The 27,279-nt window shown below is 32.5% G+C and overlaps 3 protein-coding genes across 7 annotated transcripts; 2 read left to right on the top strand and 1 right to left on the bottom strand.

Annotated features, from left to right (window-relative positions):
• Window positions 1–8,603: 8,603 nt before the first annotated feature.
• LOC129884695 (uncharacterized) lies at window positions 8,604–9,490 on the top strand. The gene has a single exon (XM_055958979.1). The coding sequence runs from the start codon at window positions 8,755–8,757 to the stop codon at window positions 9,364–9,366; it is 612 nt and encodes a 203-aa protein (XP_055814954.1). The 5' UTR covers window positions 8,604–8,754; the 3' UTR covers window positions 9,367–9,490.
• A 5,428-nt stretch (window positions 9,491–14,918) lies between these two features.
• On the top strand, window positions 14,919–20,183 carry LOC129886290 (cysteine synthase). Of its 5 annotated transcripts, none has more exons than XM_055960922.1 (11): window positions 14,919–15,087; window positions 15,777–15,859; window positions 15,925–16,034; window positions 16,174–16,231; window positions 16,524–16,787; window positions 16,868–17,005; window positions 17,120–17,171; window positions 17,378–17,457; window positions 18,345–18,404; window positions 18,557–18,637; window positions 19,859–20,183. In XM_055960922.1, the coding sequence occupies exons 2-11, from the start codon at window positions 15,794–15,796 to the stop codon at window positions 19,946–19,948; spliced, it is 999 nt and encodes a 332-aa protein (XP_055816897.1). In that variant the 5' UTR covers window positions 14,919–15,087; window positions 15,777–15,793; the 3' UTR covers window positions 19,949–20,183. The 5 variants fall into 5 exon arrangements, with proteins under 5 accessions (XP_055816897.1, XP_055816899.1, XP_055816898.1 ...); XM_055960924.1 differs by having other exon boundaries at window positions 14,921–15,087; window positions 15,777–15,832; XM_055960923.1 differs by lacking the exon at window positions 14,919–15,087 and adding an exon at window positions 15,241–15,311.
• Window positions 20,184–24,193: 4,010 nt separating this feature from the next.
• On the bottom strand, window positions 24,194–25,698 carry LOC129884007 (uncharacterized). Its single transcript, XM_055958392.1, has 3 exons — window positions 24,841–25,698; window positions 24,566–24,635; window positions 24,194–24,231 (listed from the first exon to the last, which is right to left on the bottom strand). Exons 1-3 carry the CDS (start codon window positions 25,696–25,698, stop codon window positions 24,194–24,196), a joined length of 966 nt encoding a protein of 321 aa, XP_055814367.1.
• Window positions 25,699–27,279: the final 1,581 nt, after the last annotated feature.

Here is a 27,279-nt window from a genome sequence, read left to right as displayed (position 1 = left end):
TCAGTTAAAGATGAGTAGACAAAGTGTTATGCTAGTGTTAGCGGGATAAAATTAGCATATCTGATAAGGCATAATTAAATCACTAATAAATTATTTTCTTCTTTTCATTTTACTTGATCCATGCCGACTTGACATTTTTCTTTTAAAAAAATAAATAAATTTTATGAATTAATTTTGTTAATTACATTTTAAAATTTAAATTTGACTATTAGTATCTTGTGTAGTAATTGAATGATAAGGATAATAATAGATCTTTTATGATTTTGCTATATAACTAAAAAGAAAAACAATATTTTTAATATAAAAGTGCAGTAAAAAATGAAACAGAATAGGTACTACAGTAACAATAGTGTAAAATTATTGGAATTTGAAAAAAATGAGATGTAGGGAAACTCTATTACTATTTTTGATAGATCATCAATTCAATTTGTCGTCTTCTTTTTTTAATACATATAAACTAATAGATAAGTAAAATTGTATGAGATGTGACCAAGGAGTTTTGTGAGTTACCTTGGTAGCAAATGAAATGGAGGAGATGAGACATTGAGTAGCTGATCTCCAGCGGCTGGTGCTCGAAGCTCATCCATGACGGCGGAATAGAGGTGGAAACTTTGAGAAGATGACTCTCCATTTTCCTCTTTAGTTGGCATTGATGTTAGATAGATTTTGGTATATGTCCAACATAGTTGAAAACAATTCAAATATTCAATTTAGTAGAGCAGGCTACTTTTAAAGTTGATCTTGAAGTAGAACAAATTGAAAAATATAGCACTTGTCCAAAGGTTAATATAATACAAATCAAATAATCCAGTTATAATAAGCAATGCATACTAAAAAATTTATGGAATGGAAGTAGAAATGAAAATATTATTTATTGTTCTTTAGGTAAATTATTAGCAACTTGTTTCACTATCATAATCAGTCTTATTAAATGCAAATATATAACTTCAAGCCTAAAAAAATATTCTTACTAAGAAAAACTTCACACATTTAATCCTCTGCATTTATAGGTGTAAAATGAAAATATTATATGAAATGCAGTATTTTCTTATGTTCTAAATATGAATAACAAGTTAATGTTTAACAAGAGTACATTGAGGTAACAGACTTAAATGGTAAAAAATTATTGATCATATTAAGTTGAATCATTACTCACAATCCTAACAATTTGTGATAGATCTTTTTGACATATTCTATCTTTATCCGTTAATAATGTAATTTGGATCATCGACTTCAATAATTTTACTTCTCCAACAAGGATTCAAAATTAATTTTTATGAGAGAGATATTATTGAGTTTATTTGATTTTTCTCCTTATCTTTTTTTTATTTTCTGTTAATTTATTTACTTATTCAAAATGTCCATTGCTATAAGATTAAGTACAATTTTTTTATACCTCACAAGCAATAGCTAGTTCCAAGCCATCTCGTATTAGAAAGCTAGCTATGAGATCCGTCAATCCTTTTAGGACTCAAGTCAGGACAAATATCTACCTGTAATAGAGTATTCTCAAATTTAAATCAATCAATTATTCAAAAGATAATATAAAAAACAACAAAAAAGATATACTTTTAGCAACACTAAAAGGTGAACATGAGGTCTTATTTTTCCCTTTTAGTTCCTTTCTTTCTCTTATTTTCTTCTTATAGCGTATAATTAAAGATTTTTCATAAAAAGGCTTGTTTATCAACAAAGCATATAACACAATTTCTAGAGAAATTATAGAGAACAAGATTAAGGAGAGGGGTTTCGAAAATTTATTTAAATCAGTCTTATTATAAAGATTCCCTACTTATTCAACAAAGAAAATCAACCTTAATATTTTATCAAAAAGATATATCTTCAATCTCATATTCTCTTACATTAATTATATATTTTATATTACAAAAGACAATTTTGGAAAGAAAAAAAATATTCAAGTGCAAAATCGCTATTTTTATTAAATAATAATATGCATCTATATGATAAAGAAAGAAAAAAACAAGTAAATTAGAAATTTAATATAACATGTATTGAACACTTACGAAAAATGAGAGGAGAAGATGTATACTCACCAAAATTAGATAAGTAACAGATGTATGAACCAAATTATTACGAAATCTCAAGCAAGAAGAGCGGCGCCAAATCTTTCTATGAATTGCTTCTTTCGCCTCTTTCTCCGTCAAAGTGTGTGAGCCTTCCGCCGATTGAAAGAAATGCCGACCGAAATTCGAGAACGCTTTTCACAAGCACCCCACCCCATACAACTAGTTGGGGGGCTGTTCGTTCCTCGACTTTTTGAATTTCATTCTCCCGGGATTTTGGATTGCAATCAAAAACGAAACTTGGTAGCACTCTTACATCATGATGTCATTTTCTTCGTTATTCTGATTTTGGTTTATGTATCATGGATCTTGGGTCGCAAACGCAAGCTTGCAACGGTAGAGAGGCTTGAGAAGGTGGACAATCCTTCAGTGAAGACCTAATGAGAGGCTGAATTCAAACACACCCAAAATCCACATAACCTTAGCCTTAGATGTCCTTTCATAAATTCTCAAACCTCCGACAGACAGAATCTCCACCACCCATGAAAAGACAGACTATATAGGGTCGCCCGTCCTGGTTCAAATACCATTTTATCCTACCTCGCTCACCGCCCCTCACCTGCTGATTCTACTCTTAGAGTAACTCAACATAATGCTTTCAGAAATTGGAACCGGAAATAAGATAAAAGAAGTAAAAAAAGACCCCCAAAAGCGTAGATCGAAGAATCGTCAGGTTGTCGAGGACACGTCTGAAGAGGATGCGATAAAATTGAAGATGGCAAAGAAATAAAGATGAATCTGCAAAGAATTAAATCAAATGTTAGAGAGAAATCCAATGATCAAACCGTAAAGAACGATAGAGAGAAGGAGAACATGAGACAAGAGAAGCAAAGAAACATAAAATGTAATGAATGGGGGCAATTTATATTTTGACGATAATAACACGCAAACTCTCAGAGTATAGTATACTACAACTAGACTCAAATGAAATTACAAATATAACCTCCGTCGTCCTTACGTTTCACACTTATATTGTTAAGAAAATATCATTAAACACTATAAAAGAGTGTAAAAAGAGAGAAGAGAAACTCACAAAAACTACAAAAGTAACAGATGCGAAAATAAAATTATTGTGAAATCTCAAGCTACAAGTGATGAAATTGATGATAACAAATAAATAAAGATGAATTTGCAAAAACTTAAATCAAATGTTAAAGAGAAATCTATAGATCAAACCTTAAAGAACAATAAAGAGAAAGAAAAAAGGACAACACGAGAGAAGAGAAGCAATGAAACATAGAATGTAACAGCTGAAAACAACTTATATTTTGATGACAATGACACCTAAACTCTCCAAAAGAAATATATAAACAGCAGAACTCAGTTGAAATTATAAAATAACCTTCATCTTTCTTACGATCCACACTTATATCATTAAAGACTTCCATCGAACACTTATAATTGTAAGGAGTGCAAGAAAAAAAGAAAAAAGAAAATTCACCAAAACTGCATAAGTAAAAGACGCGAGAACAAAATTATTGTGAAATTTCAAGCTAGATGCGATGGAATTGAAGATAGCAAAGAAATAAAGATGGATCTATAAAAAACTAAACCAAATGTTAGAGAGAAATCTAATGATCAAATCCTAAAGAACGATAGAGAGAAAGCCGATGAGTACAACACGAGAGAAGATCTGCAAAAAATTAAATCAAATGTTAGAGAGAAATCTAATGATCAAACCCTAAAGAACGATAGAGAGAAAACCGATGAGTAGAACACGAGAGGAAAGAAACAAAGAAACATAGAATGTAACGGATGGGGCACAACTCATATTTTGACGACAATAACATGCAAACTCTCAGAAAATAGTACATGACAGCTGGAGTCAAAATGAAATTACAAAAATAACCTTCGCCGTTCTTACGCCCCACACTTATATCATTAGAAACTCTTCGCATTATTATCATTTCAAGTAAAAAAATCTCCTGATACTACTTATTTTTTGAAATAATTAAATTTTTGATTCGCCGGTTAATGATTAATTATAATTTTAATTCTTGCCTAAATATATTTAATTTTTAACTCATTGAAATGTGCACTTTTGATCTTTTTATATTGAAAATATATACAATATTAAACTATATTTATAATTATATTATTCACAAATATAAAATCACAATACAAATTTAACATCATACATCTACAATTGAACAGTTAATAATTTGTTAAATTAATGAAGAATTATAACAAAATGGATCAAAAGTACTGTATCACTTTATTAAAGATTAAATGTGGTTAATTTAAAATTACATGGATTAAAATCAAAATTTATTGATAATTTAGGGACTAAAAGTATTAATCCCCCCCCCCCCCCCCTTTTGACCAAAAATGTGAAAACTGTAAAAGATATTAGCTTCATCATCCTTATGATTCACACTTATATTGTTAAAAATATCACTGAACAATATAAATAGTGCAAAAAAGAGAGAAGAGAAACTCATAAAAATACTTAAGTAAAAGATGCAAAAATAAAATTATTGTGAAATCTCAAGCTAGAAGCGATGCAATTGATGATGACAAATAAATAATGATGAATTTGCAAAAACTAAAATCAAATGTTAAAGAGAAATCTACATATCAAACCCTAAAGAACAATAAAGAGAAAGAAAAAAGGACAACACGAGAGAAGAGAAGCAACGAAACCTAGAATGTGACGAATGAAAACAACTTATATTTTGATGAGAATGTCACCTAAACTCTCTGAAAGTAATATAAGACAGCAAGACTCAGTTGAAATTATAGAATAACCTTCATCTTCCTTACGATCCACACTTTTATTGTTAAAGAATATCATTAAACACTTATGATTGTAAAGAGTGCAAGAAAAAAAGAGAAAAGGAACACTCACCAAAACCACATAAGTAAAAGACGCGAGAACAAAATTATTGTGAAATCTCAAGCTAGATGAGATGAAATTGAAGATAGAAAAATAATAAAGATGGATTTGCAAAGAATTAAACCAAATGTTAGAGACAAATCTAACAATCAAATCCTAAAGAACGATAGAGAGAAAGTGAGGAGTAGAACACGAGAGAAGAGAAGTAAAGAAACATAGAATGTGACGAATGGATACAACTCATATTTTAACGACAATAACACGCAAATACTCAGAAAGTAGTACATGACAGCTGGATTCGAATGAAGTTACAAAAACAAACTTTGTCATCCTTTCGATCCACACTTATATTATTAAAAAATGTTCGCATTATTATCATTTCAAGTAAAAAATTGCTCGATACTACATAATTATTGAAATAATTAATTTTTAATTCATCGATTAATGATTAATTATAATTTTTATTCTTGCCATGTTTTATTAAACATATTTAATTTTTAACTCATTAAAATGTGCACTTTTAATCTCTTTATATAGAAAATATATATAAGATTAAACTATATTTATAATTATATTAATTATTCACAAATATAAAATAATAATACAAATCTACCATCATACATCTACAATTGAACATTTAATAATTTGTTAAATTAATGAAGAAAATTGTAATAAGAGGGGATCAAAAATATCAATTCATTAAAGATTAAATGTGGTTAATTTAAAATTACATAGACTAAAATCGAAGATATTTTAGGAACTAAAAGTATTAATGCCCCCCCCCCCCCCTTTTTTTTTCTTTTCACCAAAAAGGTGAAAATTATAAAAGATATAGCCTTCGTCGTCCTTACGATTCACACTTATATTGTTAAAAATATCACTGAATATTATAAAAGAGTGTAAAAAAGAGAGAAGAGAAACTCACAAAAACTACACAAGTAACAGATGCAAAAATAAAATTATTGTGAAACCTTAAGTTAGAATCGATGAAATTGATGTTAACAAATAAATAAAAGGGAATTTGCAAAAAACTTAATTCAAATGTTAAAGAAAAATCTACAGATCAACCCCTAAAGAAAAATAAAGAGAAAGAAACAAGGAGAACACGAGAGAACAGAAACAATGAAACATAGAATGTAATGGCCGGAAACAACTTATATTTTGATGACAATGACACCTAAACTCTCCGAAAGTAGTATAAGACAGCAGGACTCAGTTGAAATTATAAATATAACCTTCATCGTTCTTATGACTCACACTTATATCGTTAACGAATATCATCAAACACTTATAATTGTAAAGGATGAAAGAAAAAAGGAGAAGAGAAAAACTCACCAAAACTACATAAGTAACAGACGCAAGAACAAAATTATTGTGAAATCTCAAGCTAGATGCGATGAAATTGAAGATAGCAAAGAAATAAAGATGGATCTGCAAAAAATTAAACCAAATGTTAGAGAGAAATCTAACAATCAAACTCTAAAGAATGATAGAGAGAAAGCGAGGAGTAGAACACGAGAGAAGAGAAGTAAAGAAACATAGAATGTAACGGACGGGGACAACTCATATTTTGACGACAATAATACCGCAAACTCTCAGAAAGTAGTATATAATAGCCGTATTCGATTGAAATTACAAAAATAACCTTGACCGTTTTGAAGATCCACACTTATATCGTTAAAAAATCTTCACATTATTATAATTTCAAGTTAAAAAATTGCCGGATACTACATTTTTTTTATTCGTCGGTTAATGATTAATTATAATTTTGATTCTTACAATGTTTGACTAAATATATTTAATTTTTTAACTAATTGAAACGTGAAATTTTGATCTCTTTATATAGAAAATATACATAATATTAAACTATATTTATAATTATATTATTCACAAATACAAAGTAACAATACAATTTTAATATCATACATCTACACTTGAACAATTAATAATTCGTTAAGTTAATAAAGAATTATAATAAAAGGGATCAAAAGTACATGTATCACTTCATTAAAGATTAAATGGGGTTAATTTAAAATTACATAGACTAAAATCGAAATGTATTGATATTTTAGGGACTAAGGGGTCATTTGGTGTGAGGGATAAGAGGAATTAATCCTGGGATAATTTTTAAGTTGTCTTTAATTCTTTGTTTGGTTGCAAAGGCTGGGATAACTTATCCCAGGTTTAACAATTATTACTGGGATAAGTTATCCCTCCTTGGAGATGGAATACTAATTCCAGGATAACTTATCCTAGAATAAAAATATAAAATAACAAAAATACCCCCTTAAACCCTCTTTTATACACCACTTTTACATTCATATATATTTACATAATTTTTAAATACATTTATAATGACATTCATAACTTTAATTAATTGTTGTTTTTATGATAATATATTTTTCTATTAAAAAATTACATTTTATAAATATAATTTCTATTTATGAATATATTATAAGTTGAATTTATTTGTCTAATTTTTATGTTTATTTATATTTTGATTTCTCTTAAACCGTTTACTCCACTACTAAATTACATATTTTTAATTAAATAGTTTATTACTAACTTAAAAAATATATTTTATATATCAATTAAAATGTAGATAACTTTAAAATGTAGATAATTTTAATAACAAAATTTCTTTTACTTTAATAAACTTAAAATGAAAATTTTATTTTTAAGCTAAACAAGATGGAAGTTTTATTTTTCTAAGCTAAATAAGAGGAAAGTTTTATTTTTAAGTTAAATAAGATGAAAATTTTATTTAAAGCTAAATAAGATGAAAGTTTTATTTTTAAAGTTAAATAAGATGAAAGTTTAATTTTAAAAACACGTAGCACAATCATGAAAATGCATAAATAAAAATATTTAAGTTAAATAAGATGAAATTTTATTTTTAGGAATGAATAATTAAAGTTTGCAAAGAAAATGTAAAAAAAATAAATAAATAAGATGGAGGGTATTTTCGTAAACAAACAACTTATTCTTAGAAATTATGTAATGAATATAACTTTGAATATGATCAACCAAACAAGCAATAAAAACTAGGGTATTATACTTAAATCTCATAGTAAAAAAGCCCAATTACAATTTATCCCGATTTTTTTGGTAATTACCCGAATTTTCTCTTTTTTCTAGATTTCTAATACATACGAATGACGCTGATAAATCGCGATTTGATACATAAGTCTTTTTCATGATACATCGCTAGTTGATACAAACCAAACATTGTAATATCAATAAAACTTATGAATCAGCTTATAACACCTAATATACCATGAACACAACAAAAATAGCAGTAAAACTTATGTTTTACTGATACATTTTGTGTTTGGTTTGTATTAACTAGCGATGTATCATGAAAATGACTTATGTATCAGATCGCGATGTATCAGCATCATTCCTATGTATCAGAAGAGGGATTTTTGAAATTTTTACAAATAATAGGAAATAATTGAAAATATAGAAATATAAAATGTGTAATTTAGTAATTTTTTTTAAAAATTAATCTCAACATAACTTATCTAGCACAACTTGTATACAAACCAAACTATCCCTAAAAGTATTATTAACCCCCTCCCTTTTTTTTTTGACCAAAAAGGTGAAAAGGAAAGAAAAGAAGTCACAAAAAGAAAAATAAATTTTGAGATTTAGTATATTTATACCTTATCCAATTTAGCATATGCTTTTTGATGGATTTCTTGTTCGTTGGTTTCTCTATATCCACATGTTCACCACACAACAATACCCCCAAGAACTCAAAAGTTCAAACACTACTGATCCATTTTCATCCAAAGGAACAGTAAGAGGAACAAGAAAAAGAATCCTTTTTGAATGGCTTCAGCAACCACTAGAGCTTCCTTCACATTCAACCTCTCTTCTTCACCTTCACTCACCCAACCATCCACTCCTAAACCCAAAACCCACCTCACATTCCCACCATTTCACCTCAAATCCCACTCAATTTCATCTTTTTACAGATACCCAAAACCCCAATTCAATTTACTACCCAAGTCCATTGATGTCTCCAAAGAAGACAAACCCATCTCAGAACAACCGACTTCCGAGACACCCACTTCAGAAACCGAGCAGGAGGAGGAGAAATTTGACAATAGGAGGCTTGAGGAGAAGTTTGTTGTGTTGAATACTGGGATTTATGAGTGTAGGTCTTGTGGGTACAAGTATAATGAAGCTATTGGGGACCCTTCCTATCCTATTCCTCCTGGGTTGCCGTTTGAAAAGCTGCCGGAAGATTGGAGGTGTGCGACTTGCGGTGCTGCGAAGAGTTTCTTTGATAGCAAGAGTGTGGAGATTGCTGGGTTTGCTCAGAATCAGCAGTATGGTTTAGGTGGTAATACTCTTACCTCTGGCCAAAAGGCATTGCTTATATATGGTGGACTACTTGTGGGATTTATGTTCTTCTTGTCTGGTTATTTCCTTCAATAAAAGAGATTATTAGAGAAAGTTTTGAAGTTAGTATATATGTGTGTATGTGTACATGTATAATAATTGTACATGGTTTAGAATGGAATTTAACATTGAGCAGAAGTTTATACATAACATTCATGTAGAGGTGTAAGTCAGATGAGGCAAGTTTATAATTTCTTATTCTATCTTGGTATTATTATTTCTAAACAAGCTAAGTATTCACTAAAAGATGTATCTTATCACAATATAATCGAGATCAAGAAAGGTCTATTTCAGTTGATCATTAGTACTGAACGGAGTATGCCAACCTTCCCTATGAGTGACTCGTATATTCAAGTATGATTGTTATTGCTTGTGTTGGCCGAGGTAAAAGAAACATAAAAATAAGGCATTTGAACAATGGTGTAACGTAATAGGTAAAATATGACTCCAACGTCCTAATACTGTGCACCATCTTGTTGAAACAATATTAATGATCTATTGTGAGCACTGAAGTTAACTTTTTTCCCCTTTTGTTTGCTATTTTGCATTCAATTCATTTATGTTTCCGTATCGTCACTTTTGATTTCACAGTGTTTTCTCTTGGCAATTTGCAATCTTTTTATTGCATTGGTCATTAGGTGACAGATTCTCCCTTGATATTATATGGAAGTGCACATTAACACAAAATATGAGCCCAAAAGGTATCTTCTCATTTAGACGCCAAAATAGACAGTATTAAGATATGCTATGAAACTAGGCATTGTATTCTATCTCTACAGTTATGTCTTAAACTCTTAGCCCCTTTTTAAATTTCTCTACCATTATAAGCTTCCTCCTTTTAATTGGTTGAAATGTGTGTTTACAGCTTCACCCCCTTTTGTTTCAATGTCCAAGAGCGTCTCAGAGAGAAACTATTTTACCATCTCTTCTTCTCAGAAAACGCTCAGTAAGTCTCTCACACTATTAGGAAGTAATATAGTGTGCCAGGAGCAAACTCAGTCGACTATCTGTGTGTTGATCTTTCTATGTCATATCATCGGAAAATTAGAAGAATTTGTTTGAGATCGTTTCTCTAATGTGGTTCTTCCTGGGTATGTACTGTCCATAAGCTATGTTTCTTTCCCATTTCCTTTTGCTCTGTTACCTTCTGATGATGCACTGGCCAATTCAGATCAATTATGTTTCTCCAGCATCTCTCTTCAGTTTCAGTCTTTTTAGTCTTTGCACATGGATCCTTTTGATTGGTAAAGAATAATGTTTATTAAAGGGAAAACACCAATGGGATGCATGAGTTACATGTCACAGTGTTTACTTTTGGCAATTAGCGATCTTGTTATTGCGTTGGTTGTAGATGACAGGCTATCCCTTGATTATTTAAAATAATGCACATAAACACAAAATATGAGCCCAAAAGGCATCTTTTGGGTGTTAAGGAGTATGTTACGGAAATGAGGTATTGTATTCTATCTTTCAGTTATGTCTTAAAATCTTTGTGCTAACTTTGTTATTACTAATTAATATTTTCAGCTTCCTTTTTTTCTTCTTTTGGTTGAGATGTGTGTTGAGAGCTCCATCCCTGTTTGTTTCAATGCCCAAGGGAAATCTGAAGAGAAACTATCTTTTTCAATCTCTTCTTCTCAAATGATTTAGTGCTTAGAAAGACTCCCACACTATTATGAAGTGACATAGTTTGACAGAGCAAACCTCAGCTAGGCTCTCTGGTGTTGATCTTTCTTTGTATGTCATCTCAATGAAAAATGAGAAAACTTTGTTTATGAGATCATGTCTCTAGTGTGGTTCTTCCTTGATACGTAACTGTGCATAAGCGATATTTGTTTCCCATTTCCTTTTGCTCTGTATACCTTTGATGTTGCACTGGCCAATTCGGATCGATTAGGTATCACTGCTGTTTCAATCTTTCTTATTGTTGCCTATGGGTCTTTTTGATTGGGGAAGAATTACATGTACAAAAATGAATGAACAAAAGGAGAAACTGAGTTCATGAGAGTCTACACCTCAACCATAAATAGCTTAGTTGTTTACCAAGTAAACCTATTTGATGGATCCAAGATGTCGATAGCTTTTTCACACGAGAGTATTCTCAACTCTTTCGGTGTCTTGTAGTACTGGGCATATTGTATGTGTCAATTTCCATTTAGCTAATAAGCCCGTGGAGATTGAGGTTCCACAAACGGTACTTCCTGATACTGTTTTTGCAGTACTTTGAATTCCTGATACTGTTTGGCCATGTCTATGCTCATTGTTCTGATTCCTTCTCTGAGTATGACCTTCGCGCTTTGTCACTATGAGCTCCTTGGTCAAGTTGAGCATGTTTGATTTTGTCCACTGATTTCTGGTTTGTCATACTGCTGTGATTACTCTTGTGTTTCTTTCGTTAAAAATGAGAATCTAGCAAAAATCATCGTCACAACTCACAAGACTGAACGTGATATTCCAAATTTATCTGAGTTTTCTGGGAGGTTATTATGAATCACAACTGTATATTTTGGGTCAAGGTTGATCCCATTTATCAACTGTATGTAAATAGAAAAAAGAAACATGAAAACAGGAATTTTGAACTCATTCTTATAAGAGCTAGTAATCAAATCAATATTTCATTTAAACTTCTTATTAAGCTACCAATCTATATGTGCGCCCAACTAACTTTTTAGTTAGAATAACGATGTGCAAGTAAAGTTACTTACCTACACTGATCTGTGAATGATTTTACAGTATCAAGTGCTTTGATGGGTTATAATAGGGACAACACTAGGTGATATCTTTTCATCTATTCAAGTTTTGGTGGATAAAGTTATCTGGTATTTGTTATTGGTGGAGGTAATAGGTATCCCATGGAATTAATCGAAGCGCACTAAACTTTCATAACCTGTTCTTACTTTTGTATCCGTTCATATTAAGATCCGCAGGAATAACAAATCTAAGTTTGATTACCAGTATTGGTTTATATAGTTACTTAGTGATAAGGATAATATTGAAAGAAAATGACAAACTTCTCTTGATTTGCTAAAATGGATAATTAAAAAGAAAAATATAGAATCAAGGGAGTAACACTATTTTCCTGGCATATATGCTTTTTGTTGATTTTACGATTTCATGCATGTATGTTCTACACTATTTTACTATTAGCTATCACAATTTTCTTTTAATTATTGCTTTATTTTGCTTGAGCCAAGGGTCAAACAACCTCTTTATCTCAGAGAGGTAGTGGTAAAATCTAGAAAAAATTATGCGGATAAACAAATATATACTAGTTAATTAGCTAATATAGCTATAGTTTGAATTAATTATGGCTCGCGACAAACATCTAGTTGTAATTACAGTTTGAGTTTTGTATAATTCGCGCGATTTATACAAACGTTGTCCGCGAATCGAATTGTATAGCGAAATATACAAACATAACAAATTGTATAGCGAATTATACAAATGTTGTGCATGAATTGTATAGTAAAATATACAAACGTTATACAAAAACTGTGAATTATACAAACGTCTACAAATGTTGCGTGAATTATACAAACGTTATTATAACTATAACTACGAATTGTAATTAGCAACTATAGTTATGGAACATAATTAAGGTATTTTTGAGTGGTTATATGCAAAAATTCCTCTAAAATCTATGTACAATCTACCCTTCCTAGACTCATTTTGTGGTATTTCCCTGATTTTTTTTTTTGTTATTGTTCTTGCATGGAGTAACACTATTTTCTTTTTAGTCGGCTCCTAAAAAAAGCCTTAAACTTCTCATTTTACTCTAAATGAAATGATTTGTAGCGATACAAATATTTACAATTTATTTTAAACCACAAATTCAAAAGTTTTTTTTATTCTTAAATTTCATACTTAGTCAAACACTTTAACTTAAATTGAGACACAAAAAATATTAAAATAATGAAAAACAGCAAAAAAGCCATTAATGATTAAAGTCACAAGTCTAACGCAACAGAATATTTCACTCCTGATGCACATAACAAACGATTCAATTATAGAAATATTCAACATTTCTACAGTATAATAATAATTTATCAACTCTAAAATCTTGGTAAAAATATATTTGACGCGACATTTAAGTCTTTGTTTAGATCATGAGCACCAAACTTAAAAAATATGAGGAGGCTGAAAATACAATAAAGTATTATTGGAATAAATATATATCTGCCACTTGCACATAGCAGAATACTTACGTAATTACTTACGTTTTGGCTCCATAGTCCATATATATGTTTCTAATTTTCACCGGATTAATTATCTTATCACTTTACTGACTTTTAATTCATTCAAAAATACTAAAGAAACTAACTTCTTGTAATTTTTAATCATTAGATTATGCATCCAATAATAATAATAAAGTTACATATTTAAAATAATATGAAAATGATTTCTTAATCATTTTTCTAAACATATTTAAGAATATATGAAAAAATTGTAATAATAAAAAGCGGTTGTTAGCTCTCATACAATAGATGTATCATAAAAAAATTAAATGTTTGAAAAGTCTAATGTAATTTTGAATACTAATGTTCAGACATAATAAGCTAGTAAAAGGAAACACAAACATTACTCATATTGCGAGCATTAGGAAAAGATTTCATTGTCAAATTGCCCGGTAGAATTGAATAGGAAAATATCAAAATAAATAGGTTGGATTAATAAATAAACAAACATAGAATCGTTAAAATATTAATACTTGAATTGAAGCAGAATGAATTGAAATGATCAATAAAGCAGGTCATAACTTAACCGATCAATTCTTATTAAGTTTTAAATTAAAAATTTATTATCTTGTTATTTATTTGAGTTTCTTAATAATTTTTTTTCTCACATAAATTTTTTTTTTAGACAAAACTTCTCATGATTAATCTGAATTGCACATATTTGAAATAAGCTGAACTAAGCGAGTCAAACAAAATCTAATTAATAAAATAAGCAAGTTATCAAACCGCTCAATCCTAAATAACTGTTTCGTCTTAAACTCTCCGTAATGCAATTTGTCAACATTACCAAAATAGTTCGTAAGTATTTGTTGTTAGGGGGAGGAAGCACCACAACTAAAGTTTGATATGACAATAAATATGAAAATAAATTGAACACGAGAATTTTACGTAGAAATCTCTCTAACTGATAGAGGGGAAAAACCACGGGTAGAAGAATCTCACTATTTAATATGGAGTACCCAGCTCTCAAATACAAGGAGAAAACAACAATTAACACTTCTCTCTTGTAAAAGGAACAACTACTAAAGAAGACACTCAAGACTACAATATTTATCTTGGTGTATAACTCTCTTTGTATTTTTACTTTTTTTTTTGAGATTTTAAGATGATCTAAATAAGGGCAAGAGATCCTCTATTTATAAGAGGATGAAAACGCATTTATGCGTTAATTAAAAGAAAAGTTGGGCAGTACGCATTTCCTGTTTTTCAAAAAGAAAATGTGTTGTTTCCTGTCTTTCGTCCTTTTGCCTTTTCAACTTTTCTTATTCTCTTTTTGACTTTTTCTTTTGTTCTTTTCCTTCCTCATTTTTTTGACTTCTCTGTTTTCTTTCGTTTGTTACCCGGCATTTTATTTTATTGTATTGTATAGTAATTTGAAGTGGAAACTAAGTAAAGAAACTATAAACAGATTGTCTGAATCCACTCCACTTTAATATGAACAATTTGCACACCACAAAACAATATATTACTCCATACCACCCATTTTTTGATCCTTTCTAGCAAACATCAAAGCATCCACAAGGTATTATTTTCTCTCCTCAAATAACTAAATTTGGGTTCTTGAATTAGTTCTAAATTTGTGATTAACATCAAATCACTGTTTGATTTGTCTTCTAGTAAATGCGTATCTGAAAATTTAGTTCCTTTGTCCAATTTAAGTAGAAACAATTAGTTATAGATGATATCTCATTTGGTCTCCACAGAAGTTGATTTATCCTCATTTTTATACAAACAGTTTTCCCCTGGGTATTTCTTATTTAGCTTCCTTCATTTAGATGTTGATTTAACCCAGTTTTCAGTGTATTGATTTTGCATAGCACAAAATAGATTTAATTGAATCAAGTTGCAGATTTCATGAATTTCCAGTTCCAGATAATAGTTTAGTAGTTCCTTACAGCAACCCTTTATTTTCCTTTAGCCTATGAGACTAATAAAAAATAACTCTGTTGGAAACATATCTAGCTGGCTTTCTTTAGCTTTTTCTGTCGTATTTCAGTTAATTTGTATGACTAGTAAAGTTGATGATTTTGTTGTGGTATCACTGTGTCAATGTTCGATTAGCTCTTTTTCTTGTATGTTCTATACATAACACATTATTTATCTGGAAAATCATACATTGTCGTTTCACTTACATGATCAGGAGTTTAGTAGGTTACATAGGTTCTCTTCTTCATATTATTAACTATGTGTAGCTCTTTTGGCTTGTTGCAGTAAGTCAGTAAGGAAATATGGAAGAGAAGGATGAGATAGCGAAGGATGTCACAGAAGTAGTTCCCTTGCTGACATCTTTCTTGGTACTCTTTACGTCTTCGTTTTTTTTTTAGCATCAATGATCTCATTTTGTTGTCTTCACATGTAGCTTATTGGAAACACCCCTATGGTATATCTCAACAAAATCTTTGAAGGTTCTGCTGCCCAAATTGCAGCCAAATTGGAGACAATGGAACCATGCTCGAGTGTCAAAGACAGGTGTTTATCCCTCAATCCCCTGATCCAGTTTCTTCTTGGGATTTATCTTTCTTCCTATTTCTAGTGTGTACATCCTTCTTATCTAAATTTGAAAAATCTTGAATTTGCATAATTTTTCATCTCAGTTTCTGATATGTAGGATAGCATACAGTATGATCAAAGATGCAGAAGATAAAGGCCTAATTACCCCTGGAAAGGTTGGTGAAATTCATCTGAGAATCCGTATTAGGAGGAAAAAGTAGCACTTTAAAGAGATGTTATACTATATTATTCCCAAGTACTTCTTCATTAAATTTATGTGATGATAAGATAGGCTTAACATAATTTTTTATATATGCCCGTTTCTCTTAATACCAGTTTATTCGAAGTCCTAAGAGAGATGAAAACTTTTACTTTTAGTTCCCTGTACTTTGAATGATTATTTGCCTGAAAGGCTGAACTGAAATGATTTCCTTGTTTTTTGAAATGTGGAAATAATGGCTGTTGAAGTCTGTCCTCCTTGAGGTAACCAGTGGCAATACCGGCATTGGTCTTGCATTTATAGCTGCAGCTCGTGGCTACAAACTCGTGATACTGATGCCATCATCATATAGTCTTGAGAGAAGGATTGTTCTTAAAGCTTTAGGGGCTGAGTTATACATCATAGATCAAGCCAAAGGTTTAGATGGTATGCTTCAGAAGGCCCAAGAGATTCTAGATAGGACGCCAAACAGTCATTTTTTTCGTCAGTTTGACAATCCTGCCAATCCACAGGTGTCTCCTTTACAAATAATTTGTTCATTAATTTGCGATTAAAACGTCGTCATACTTATCAAGTATATATCAATGTACAGATCCACTATGAAACAACTGGACCAGAAATATGGAAAAGCACAGAAGGAAAAGTTGATATTTTTATTGCAGGGATTGGGACTGGAGGCACTGTGACTGGAGCAGGAAGGTTCCTTAAGGAGAAGAAGCCAGAAATAAAGGTTAGGTTATTTGTGAGTGGAAAGATAATATAAGAAGTGGTATCTTGAGGGTTGATCGACGTTTTGTCTTTGTTTCTCATTTTCTTTCTTTCCTTGGTCTTGCGGACAAACCAGGTATATGGTATAGAACCAGCTGAAAATGCAATTCTAAATGGAGGACAACTTGGTCAGTCAAACTCCCGTCTTTCTGTGTCTTCTCAGAATATCCAAATCAATATAGAAACTAATGTGTCATTGCATCACTTCTATACTCTCATTGAATTTAGAGTTTTGCCAGCTCATTTCTCACACACTGTGTTTCCATCACTGCTTCTGTGAACTATTATTTATCATATACTGATATGTGTGTAATTAAATGTATTACCGTTAAAGGGCCACACAAAATCCAAGGAATTGGTGCTGGTTTTATCCCGCCTGTGCTCGATCTCAGCATCCTGGATGGAGTTCTTCAAGTAAGGCTGTATACCATATAAATAGCTGTCAGATTCTATAAACATTTAAATTTCAACTCAATGTGTATGAGATTTTGTTATAAAAACCTGAATATCTTACAAATGACTCTAATCAGGTGATAAATCTGCTATGCTCTGACTGACAATATCAATTTGGTTAATATAAAAATAACGCATTCACGACTCACAAAAGCAGAGATATGAAGTATGTGAACATAGACTAGATCGCTATGTAGGGTAAAGATAGATATATCCTTTTGTTGACAGAATTGTTTGAATCTCCAGAATAATTGTGACTTTTCACTGTAAAAATTTCCAGCTTACTCCATCTCTGAAACATATCCATCTGATTGGGTTCATTAACAGATCAAAGTAAATTCATTATAGGGTGTGCTTAGTATGGAAGAAAACATTTTTCAGAAAATGTTTTCTAAATTTCCATGTTCAGTTGGTCAAAATTTTTGGTAAACATTTTCTTTAGGAAAACAAGTTGTTTAATAATAAGGAAAATGACTGTGCTAATGGAAGTAGAGAAAACAAGTTCCACAAGTGGTATTCCTCATTGATTGTGTCCTGTCCTCCCCACGCTCCAACACACCTCATATTCACCCCTACCTCCATAGCCCCCATCCACCCCACACTACTTCCACTCCACACCGCCCAGAGTATTTGACCAGATTATATACATGTGGTTTTAGGATAATATTTTTTGCTTACTCACCGAACACAAGAAAATAAGTAAGAAACCACTTATTTTCCTTCCTTTATACCAAACACACCCTTAATACCTCTCGTATGTTTCTAGTGCTGTTGATTTCTTAGGTTCACTGGGGTTACTTGCTATATTTCCAGGTATGATGACAGCTTCTGCTTTTCTTTATGTTCAGGTATCTAGTGATGAAGCTATTGAAATGACAAAGCTTCTTGCTTTGAAAGAAGGTCTGCTGGTAAGTTCATTGGTCAATAAAGATCAGTTCTAAGTCCACAGATTGTCCGTCCTTCACTTCATTTGTGATTGTCTGTCCTCCGTTTCATTTGTGATGTCCGTTTTGATATCATCACGACTATACCTCCTTTTTTTCTCCTCAAAAATTTTCAGGTAGGAATATCATCAGGGGCTGCAGCTGCTGCAGCAGTACAAGTAGCAAAAAAGCCTGAAAATGCTGGGAAACTTATTGCGGTAAGTTAGATCTATTTCATTAAGCTTATCGACAGCACTCTTTCAGTCAAGTCATTCATGTGCTGTTTTATTCTAAGTAAGAATACAGTTGTTTTGAAGGTTAATTTTCTAGTAATTGCTCTCTTACTGTTAATGAAAAAAAGGGAGTAACTTTTTGCTTGTGGAATTGAAGTTTGATCTTATAGCAGACACAAGGAAAAATCTATTTTGGGTGAATTACAATGCTTGAAACTTGTTTTGTAGTGTATTGTTCAACTCCGATCACACATTAAGACACTACTTATAGAAGAAATAAACAGCTGAAAATTTTAAGGTGATAAAGAAATAATAGAAAGTCAAAGTTTTATTCACATCATTGCAGTTACCTTTTTCACTAGATGGAATGAGTAAGTAATACTCCCTCCGCTTTAGTCGTTTGTCTTACTTTCCTTTTTAGTCCGTTTCGAAAGAAATTTATCTTTCGTAATTTGATGCTCACTCTTTAATACTAACATCCCACATGGCATATTTAAGGCCACTAGATTAAAGAACATTTTTGGTACATTATACATATATTTAGTTTAAGACCACTAGATTCAAAAGCCTTCTTTACTTTCTTAAATTTTGTATCAGTAAAACTAGGACAAACAAATTTAAACGGAGGGACTACTATTGTGTACTGTTTACACAAATCTCTTGCTTGAGCATTTTTCAGGCTCTTCTCATATATGATGGAATTTGTAGAATCCACATACTAGTTTTCAGAACATAGACCAATTGATACTCCAATGTTCCTAATTAAGCAGATCACAACATACCAGTGAAATCCTACACGTAGGGTCTGGGGAGGGTAGAGTGTGAGCAGACCTTACCCCTACCTCGTGGAGGTAAAGATGCTGTTTCATAAGCACCCTCGACTCAAGTGCAGCAAATCAAAGTTGCACGCACTTTTCTGATAAAATATTATCACCATAGTACCAATAGGAACTGCTCTTTTTAACGTTGTTATGTCAATATGCCAATCTTTTCCTGTCTGATTGTCGTAGTAGAAGCTCAGGAACAGACAATAGCAGCTTACACTTCATGCCCATATTTTATGTCTCTTTATCAGTTGTTTAGCATTGGAATCCTTGATGAGCTCATGGTTCCAATTTTGCAGCTACCATGGCTCCTTGAGATATATCTCTATGGTTAAACCAAATGACTCTGGCCTAAAATTCTCTATTGTTATTCTCTGTGCAGGTCATCTTCCCTAGTTTTGGTGAGCGTTATCTTTCCACCGTGTTGTTTGATTCTATTCGAGAAGAGGTGGCAAACATGACTTTTGAGTAACTTTATGCTTCTTTGGACTGAGAGATACCAATTATTTGTTGTAACTTGAGGTAGAATAGGAAAGAAGCATTCAAGTGTAACCTCCTAAAGGGGGGAACAATTGTTCACAATACAAAACATTGTTTATTTGAACAGCACTCAAGTGTAACCTCCTAAATGGGGGAACTATTGTTCACAATACAAAACATTGTTTATTTGAACAGTGTAATCGCCATGTCTATGCTCATTGTTCTGATTCCTTCTCTAAGTATGACCTTTGCGCTTTGTCACTATGAGCTCCTTGGTCAAGTTGAGCATGTTTGATTTTGTCCAATCCAAACGGGCTCTAGGTGATATCTTTTCATCTATTCAAGTTTTGGTGGATAAAGTTATCTGGTATTTGTTGTTGGTGGAGATGATAGGTATCCCATGGAATTAGTCGAAGCGCACTAAACTTTCATAACCTGTTCTTACTTTTGTATCCGTTCATATTAAGATCCGCAGGAATAACAAATCTAAGTTTGATTACCAGTATTGGTTTATATAGTTACTTAGTGATAAAGGATAATATTGAAAGAAAATAATAAACTTCTCTTGATTTGCTAAAATGGACAATTAAAAAGAAAAATATAGAATCAAGGAGTAACACTATTTTCCTGGCATATATGCTTTTTGTTGATTTTAGGATTTCATGCATATATGCTCTACACTATTTTGCTATTAGCTATCACAATTTTCTTTTAATTATTGCTTTATTTTACTTGAGTCGAGGGTCAAACAGCCTCTCTACCTCAGAGAGGTAGTGGTAAAAATAGTATAGAGCATACATGCATGAAATCCTAAAATCAGCAAAAAGCATATGCCAGGAAAATAGTGTTACTCCCTTGATTCTATATTTTTCTTTTTAATTGTCCATTTTAGCAAATCAAGAGAAGTTTATTATTTTCTTTCAATATTATCCTTTATCACTAAGTAACTATATAAACCAATACTGGTAATCAAACTTTGATTTGTTATTCCTACGGATCTTAATATGAACGGATAGAAATAAAAAATGACAAAGAAACAAATTGAAGTGAATTTTCTGTGTGTCCTTTTCATATGCACAATACATGTTTATATAGCAATGAAAAGGAATAATTGAGAGCCACTAACTATACACCTGTCCCTATACTATTTGTTTTTGCCATAACAAACTATATTTACACTTAATGCACAACATGTGATCATTTTGCTTTATTTGTGGCCACGTGTCTTTAGAGGAAATCAAATGTCTTCATAGTACTTTATTACATTTCTTTTTCTCTGCAAAAAGTCTTTTTAATGGCGGCTTTGTTTCCTTCATCTTCTCTGATACATCGGAGATGTAATTAATTCCAACACCCCCCCCTCAAATTGGAGGGGAGGAACGGACACCCAATTTGCTTAACAAAAACCGATGAGAAGATGCTGGAAGAGGTTTAGTAAAGAGATCGGCTGGTTGTGAAGCGGAAGGAAGAAGAGAGAGGGAAATAAGGCCATCTAAGTACTGTTGACGGACGAAGTGACAATCCAAGTCAACATGCTTCGTCCGTTCATGAAAGACTGGATTCTTAGCAATGTGAATCGCTGCATGACTGTCGCAAAACAATGGAATAGGAAGGGAAATGGGTAAATCTAGATCAGAAAAGAGGCAAACGAGCCAAGTAAGCTTTGCGACAACACGTCTCATGGAGCGGTACTCAGCCTCGGCAGAGGAAAGGGAGAAAGATGCTTGTTTTTTAGATTTCCATGAAATAGGACTGCCGCCAAGGGTTATGTAGAAACCACTGATGGATCGTCGGGAATCCGAGCAAGTGGCCCAGTCGGAGTCACAAAAAGCAAGTAAAGAAAGAGAAAGAGAGGAATTAAGGAAAATGCCAAGACCGAGATCATTGAGAAGATAACGGAGTACATGATGTGCTGCTGCAAGATGTGCTTTGTGGGGTGATTGCATATATTGGCTTAATGTTGAACAGAGAAAGAGATGTCGGGGCATGTGTGGGTAAGAAAGTTTAGTTGTCCGATGAGCCTCCGATAAGCAGTAGCATCAGAGAGTTGATCACCCATGTCAGCCTGGATTTTGTGATAAGGGTCTAGAGGTGAAGAAGCTGGTTTCAAATTAAGTGAATCATACTCAGAAAATAGCTCAAGAAGAAACTTGCGTTGACTTAGAATCAATCCCTGAGGCTCACGAATAATCTCAATTCCCAAAAAATAATGTAAGTCCCACAGGTCCTTGATTTTGAATTCTGAGTCTAAAAATGATTTCAAGGCATCCAATTCCTCTTTATTGTTCCCTGTAAGAAGTATGTCGTCGACATAAACGGCTAAAATGGAAATAGAAGAATCATGAGTCTTGTAAAATAATGAATAATCATTCAACGAATGAGTAAACCCTTTGAACTTTAAAGCAGTCGTTAATCTCGAATACCACTGTCGCGATGCTTGCTTTAAACCGTATAATGATTTCTTAAGTCGACATACCTGAGTTGAATCAGTAACTTGTAAACCAGTAGGAAATTGCATATAAACTTCTTCTAACTCTCCATGTAAAAGCACATTGTTTACGTCTACTTGATATAAACCCTAACCTTTCTTTATTGCCAATGCTAAAACACATCTGATAGTGGTTATTTTAACAACAGGGCTAAAAGTCTCTGTAAAATCAATACCCTCTATCTGTATATCTCCCCTAACAACTAAACGAGCCTTGAGTCTCTCCACACTGCCATTGGAGTTTAATTTCACCTTGTAGACCCATTTTGTAGGCAATGCTTTCTTGCCAGGAGGTAAAGTGACCACTTCCCAAGTGTCATTAGTGATTAAAACTTCTAACTCTTTAGTCATAGCATCCTTTCATCCTGGATATAAAATTGCTTGGGTAAAGGTTGTGGGTTATTGAATGTGTGATAAAGAATTTATGTAACATTGGTTTGGATTAGATAGGGCAGCAAAAGCAATAGGAGACTTTTCAGGTGGAGTAAAACAGAAATCTGATACATTAGAGAGTTGGATACTGTTGCAAACATAATCTTCCAAGTATGCAGGAGTATGGACTGACCTAATGGATCTTCTGAGAGAATTGGGAATGGTAGGAATAGCAGGAATAAAAGATAACATTTCTGGAAACAAGAACCTTGTTGGTTTTGAGACTAAACAACTTATATCTTTTTTTTTCCAAATGGGTACCCAAGAAAAACACATGGCTCAGCTCTAGAGTCCAATTTTGATCTACCTTGTGACAGTGTAGAGGAGAAAACAAAACATCCAAAACTCCTTAAATGAGAATATGAGGGACTGGTCCCATATAAATTTTCATAAGGTGTTTTAAAAGATTATTCTTATCTAACATTTTTTTATGCACTTATGCTTTTACTGAGCCGAGGGTCTCTAGGAAACAGCCGTCCTACCTTGGTAGGAGTAAGGTCTGCGTACATTCTACCCTCCCCAGACCCCATGTTGTGGGATTTCACTGGGTTGTTGTTGTTGTTGTATCTATTAATGAGGTAGGTTGCAGTCATGAATGCATCCCCCCAAAACTTATGTGGAAGGTTAGATTGAAAAAGTAGGGCCCTACAATTTTCCAAAATGTGTTTATGCTTTCTTTAAAAAACACCATTTTGTTGTGGTGTTGCCACACAAGATGTTTGGTGTAAAATGCCTTGAGAAGACAAGAAACTGGAATTTTCTGAACTTGACCCTAACTCTCAAGCATTATCAGATCTGATAACCTTAACCTTTTTGTTGAATTGTCTTTGTGTCATGGCTAAGAAACTTTTGAGGATTGGGAAAGCATTACTTTTAGTGGTCAATAAGGTAGTCCAGGTTCCCCTAGTAAAATCATCAACTATAGCAAGAAAATATTTATAACCATCATAGGTGGGAGTTTGATAAGGTCCCCATGTATCAATATTTATTAGATCAAAAGGCTGTTTAGTGGAAATATTGTTGTGAGGAAAAGAAAGCTTGTGTTGTTTTGCTAATGGACAAACAAGACATGGAACAGAAAATTTTGAACACACATTAAAAGGAACATTACTGATATTTTTCATATTTAAAAGGGGCATATGACCCAACCTTACATGCCATAATTGGCTTTGAACATCAGAAATCGAACTATAAGATAGAGTGGATGATATATCCTTCTTTGAATAAAATTTAGAAGTAGAAAGACTAGAAATAAGACTGCTAGAAGCTGGAATAGTTAGAATTCTATCTTTGAGGACATAGAGGCCATTTTGTTCTTCACCAAGCTGCATTATTGGGCTCTTCATTGAAGGGCCCTGCATAAAACAATGAGAAGTGGTGAATAATAAAAATCTGGAAAACTGTTTGCACAGCTTATGGACAGATAGAAGATTAAAATGAAAACTAGGGACAAATAGAACATTGTGTGTGATAAAATTAGAGAAAAGCTTGATGGATCCTGAGGAAGAAATAAACTAAAAGTGATGGACCTAGGCAGAGGCATAAGATTAAAGAAAAATTCTTTGTTATAGCTCATGTGTTCTGTTGCACCCGAGTCTATGATCCAACTATGTTTTGTGAATAATCTATGATTGACCTTGGAATACATTTTGGAATTTAAGGAAAATGGACTAGGAGTGAATTTTATACCAGTGTAGTTAGTAGATGCAGTGACTTCAGAGGTAGGACCTTGATCATCTTTGTTCATGTGTTGCAGCATCTGCATAAACTGAGCAAGTTGTTTAGTAGATTAGAGTTTTCCCTGAACTCCATCTGTGTTGTTAGCAAAAATTTCCCCAGAATAATCATTTGATGAGACAGCATTTTCTTGTACATTATTCTGAAAATTACTTTGCTTAGTAAACTTGAAGTTAGTGGGAAAACCATGTAGTCAGATGTCCTGTTTTCTTGCAATATTTACAAACCATCCCAGATTTTTTATTCTCATAAGTTTGCCTTTGTGTCCTAAAATCAGTGGTAAAGGTTTTGTTTCCATTATTTGCATTTGCAGCAACAAAAGAGGATGATTCCCCTGGAAATTTAGGTGTGTTTTGGACCTCTCTTTGTTTTTCCTCTTGAATTAGTAGTACATAGGCATTTGATACAGTGGGCAGAGGTAAAATCATGAGAATATTTCCTCTTGCACCATAAAAAGTATCATTCAAACCCATCAAAAACTTAAGCAATCTTTTATCTTGTTTGAACTTGATATTTTTTTGTTTTGATCCACAGGAACAAGCACAAAGGCATGGTGAAAAAGAGTCCAAGGTATCCAACTCATCCCAAAGTCGTTTCATCTTGGTGAAATAGGAAGCAATATCAGAAGCACCTTGGGTTAAGTCACTAAGCTCCTTTTGGAGTTGAAAGAGCCTAGCACCTGAGCTTTGGCCAAATCTGGCTTCCAGCTCTGTCCAGATATCTTTAGCAGTAGAATAATATAGAATACTTTCTGAAATTTCTGTATATATAGAATTTAAAAGCCAAGAAATAACCATGTTGTTGGCCCTAGACCAAGTTCTGTGTTTATCAGTTCCTGCATTTGGTTCTGGGGATGAACCATCAACAAAGCCAGATTTATTTTTTGCTGTCAAGGCTATCCACATACCTCTCTTCCATCCACCAAAACTTTTCCCATCAAACACTGCATTGGTTAGTAGTGTGCCAGGAGAGTCTGATGGTGAGATGAAGTAAGGATGAGAGGTATTGTTAAATTCATTATGATTAGTATTGGTCACTGTAATGGGAACTTGGGTCCCAGAAGCAACACTACTATCATCTGCCATTGTAACAAATTTGCTTTTGTATCAAATTTGTAAAAGTCAAGAAATTAGTAATAAAAACAAACAAAAAAAACGCAAAAGGAATGAAATGAGAGCAGATTTAGATCGAAAGCTCTGAAACCATGATAGAAATAAAAAAGGACAGAGAAACAAATTGAAGTGGATTTTCTGTGTCCTTTTCATCTGCATAATACATGTTTATATAGCAATGAAAAGGAATAATTGAGAGCCACTAACTATACACCTGTCCCTATACTACTTGTTTTTGTCTTTTTCTATACAAAAAGTCTTTTTAATGGTGGTTTTGTTTCCTTCGTCTTCTCTGATACATCGCAGATATAATTAATTCCAACAGATTACCAGTATTGGTTTATATAGTTACTTAGTGATAAAGGATAATATTGAAAGAAAATAATAAACTTCTCTTGATTTGCTAAAATGGACAATTAAAAAGAAAAGTATAGAATCAAGGAGTAACACTATTTTCCTGGCATATATGCTTTTTGTTGATTTTAGGATTTCATGCATGTATGCTATACACTATTTTTCTATTAGCTATCACAATTTTTGTCAATCCCCGGGAGGGTACCCTAGACGTAACCGACACTTAGAAATCATTTCTGGCTCCCAAGCGAACCACATAGCCTGATCAGACATCCATTCATTTATTCAATCAGCGGAAGATTCAAAATAAAGAGAATATTTGGCGGGCAACTCAAATCATCAATCTAACTCAAAGAATAAAGGCCATGGGCCAATAAATCAACTCTAATATTTGTCATTAAAAATACTTTGACAAGAATAATTCTAGGAAAGAAATACTCAATCGACTCATCACTATCTAGTCTATGAAGCCTCTATCACTACTATCTAATTAGTGCCAATGACATGTTCATGGCTACCTCAAATCAAAATAAAAAGGGCTAACTCGATGCAAGAATGACATAAGCGGTGTCCTCCGAATGTAGGGGAGGACTCACCAATACGCTGAGTGCGAATAGATCCCCAATGATGCTCCTATTGACGATCTCTTAAACTTGTCTCTGCATCATTAAAATGATGCAGGTCCAAATGGACGTCAGTACATGGAATGCACGAGTATGTAATATGGCAGAATGAAACATACCTCAAGGAAGAATAACATCGGTCCAAATATCTCAAATCAGAAAGATAAGGGAGACTCAAATAAGGCGTCATAAGTCTAAAGTAAGAATACATTTTTAGACAAAGACCAATCACACATCATACAATCCAATCCAATCCAATCATATACGATACAGTTCAATCCAATCATATATCATTCAATTCAATTCAATTGTACACTATCCAATAACATATCCTTTAATTCAATCCATCACACATCACCTAATCCGATCCAATCATATACAATCCACTCAACAGTCAACTCGACAATCAACTCAAAGGACTCAAATCAATAAACATACAAATTAAATTATGCAATGTTTACAATTCAACTCAATCATCTACAATCACAATCAAACCAATCATATCAAGCACAATCCATTCAATTGGGAGTTTCTCTAACCGACAACCATCACCATATGAGCGAATGATAGTACAACA

The sequence above is a fragment of the Solanum dulcamara genome, chromosome 4, assembly GCF_947179165.1.
Source record: "Solanum dulcamara chromosome 4, daSolDulc1.2, whole genome shotgun sequence".
NCBI classification, from domain to species: Eukaryota; Viridiplantae; Streptophyta; class Magnoliopsida; order Solanales; family Solanaceae; genus Solanum; species Solanum dulcamara.
Note: the sequence above shows the minus strand (reverse complement) of the source record. Positions and strands in the feature narration are given on the sequence as shown.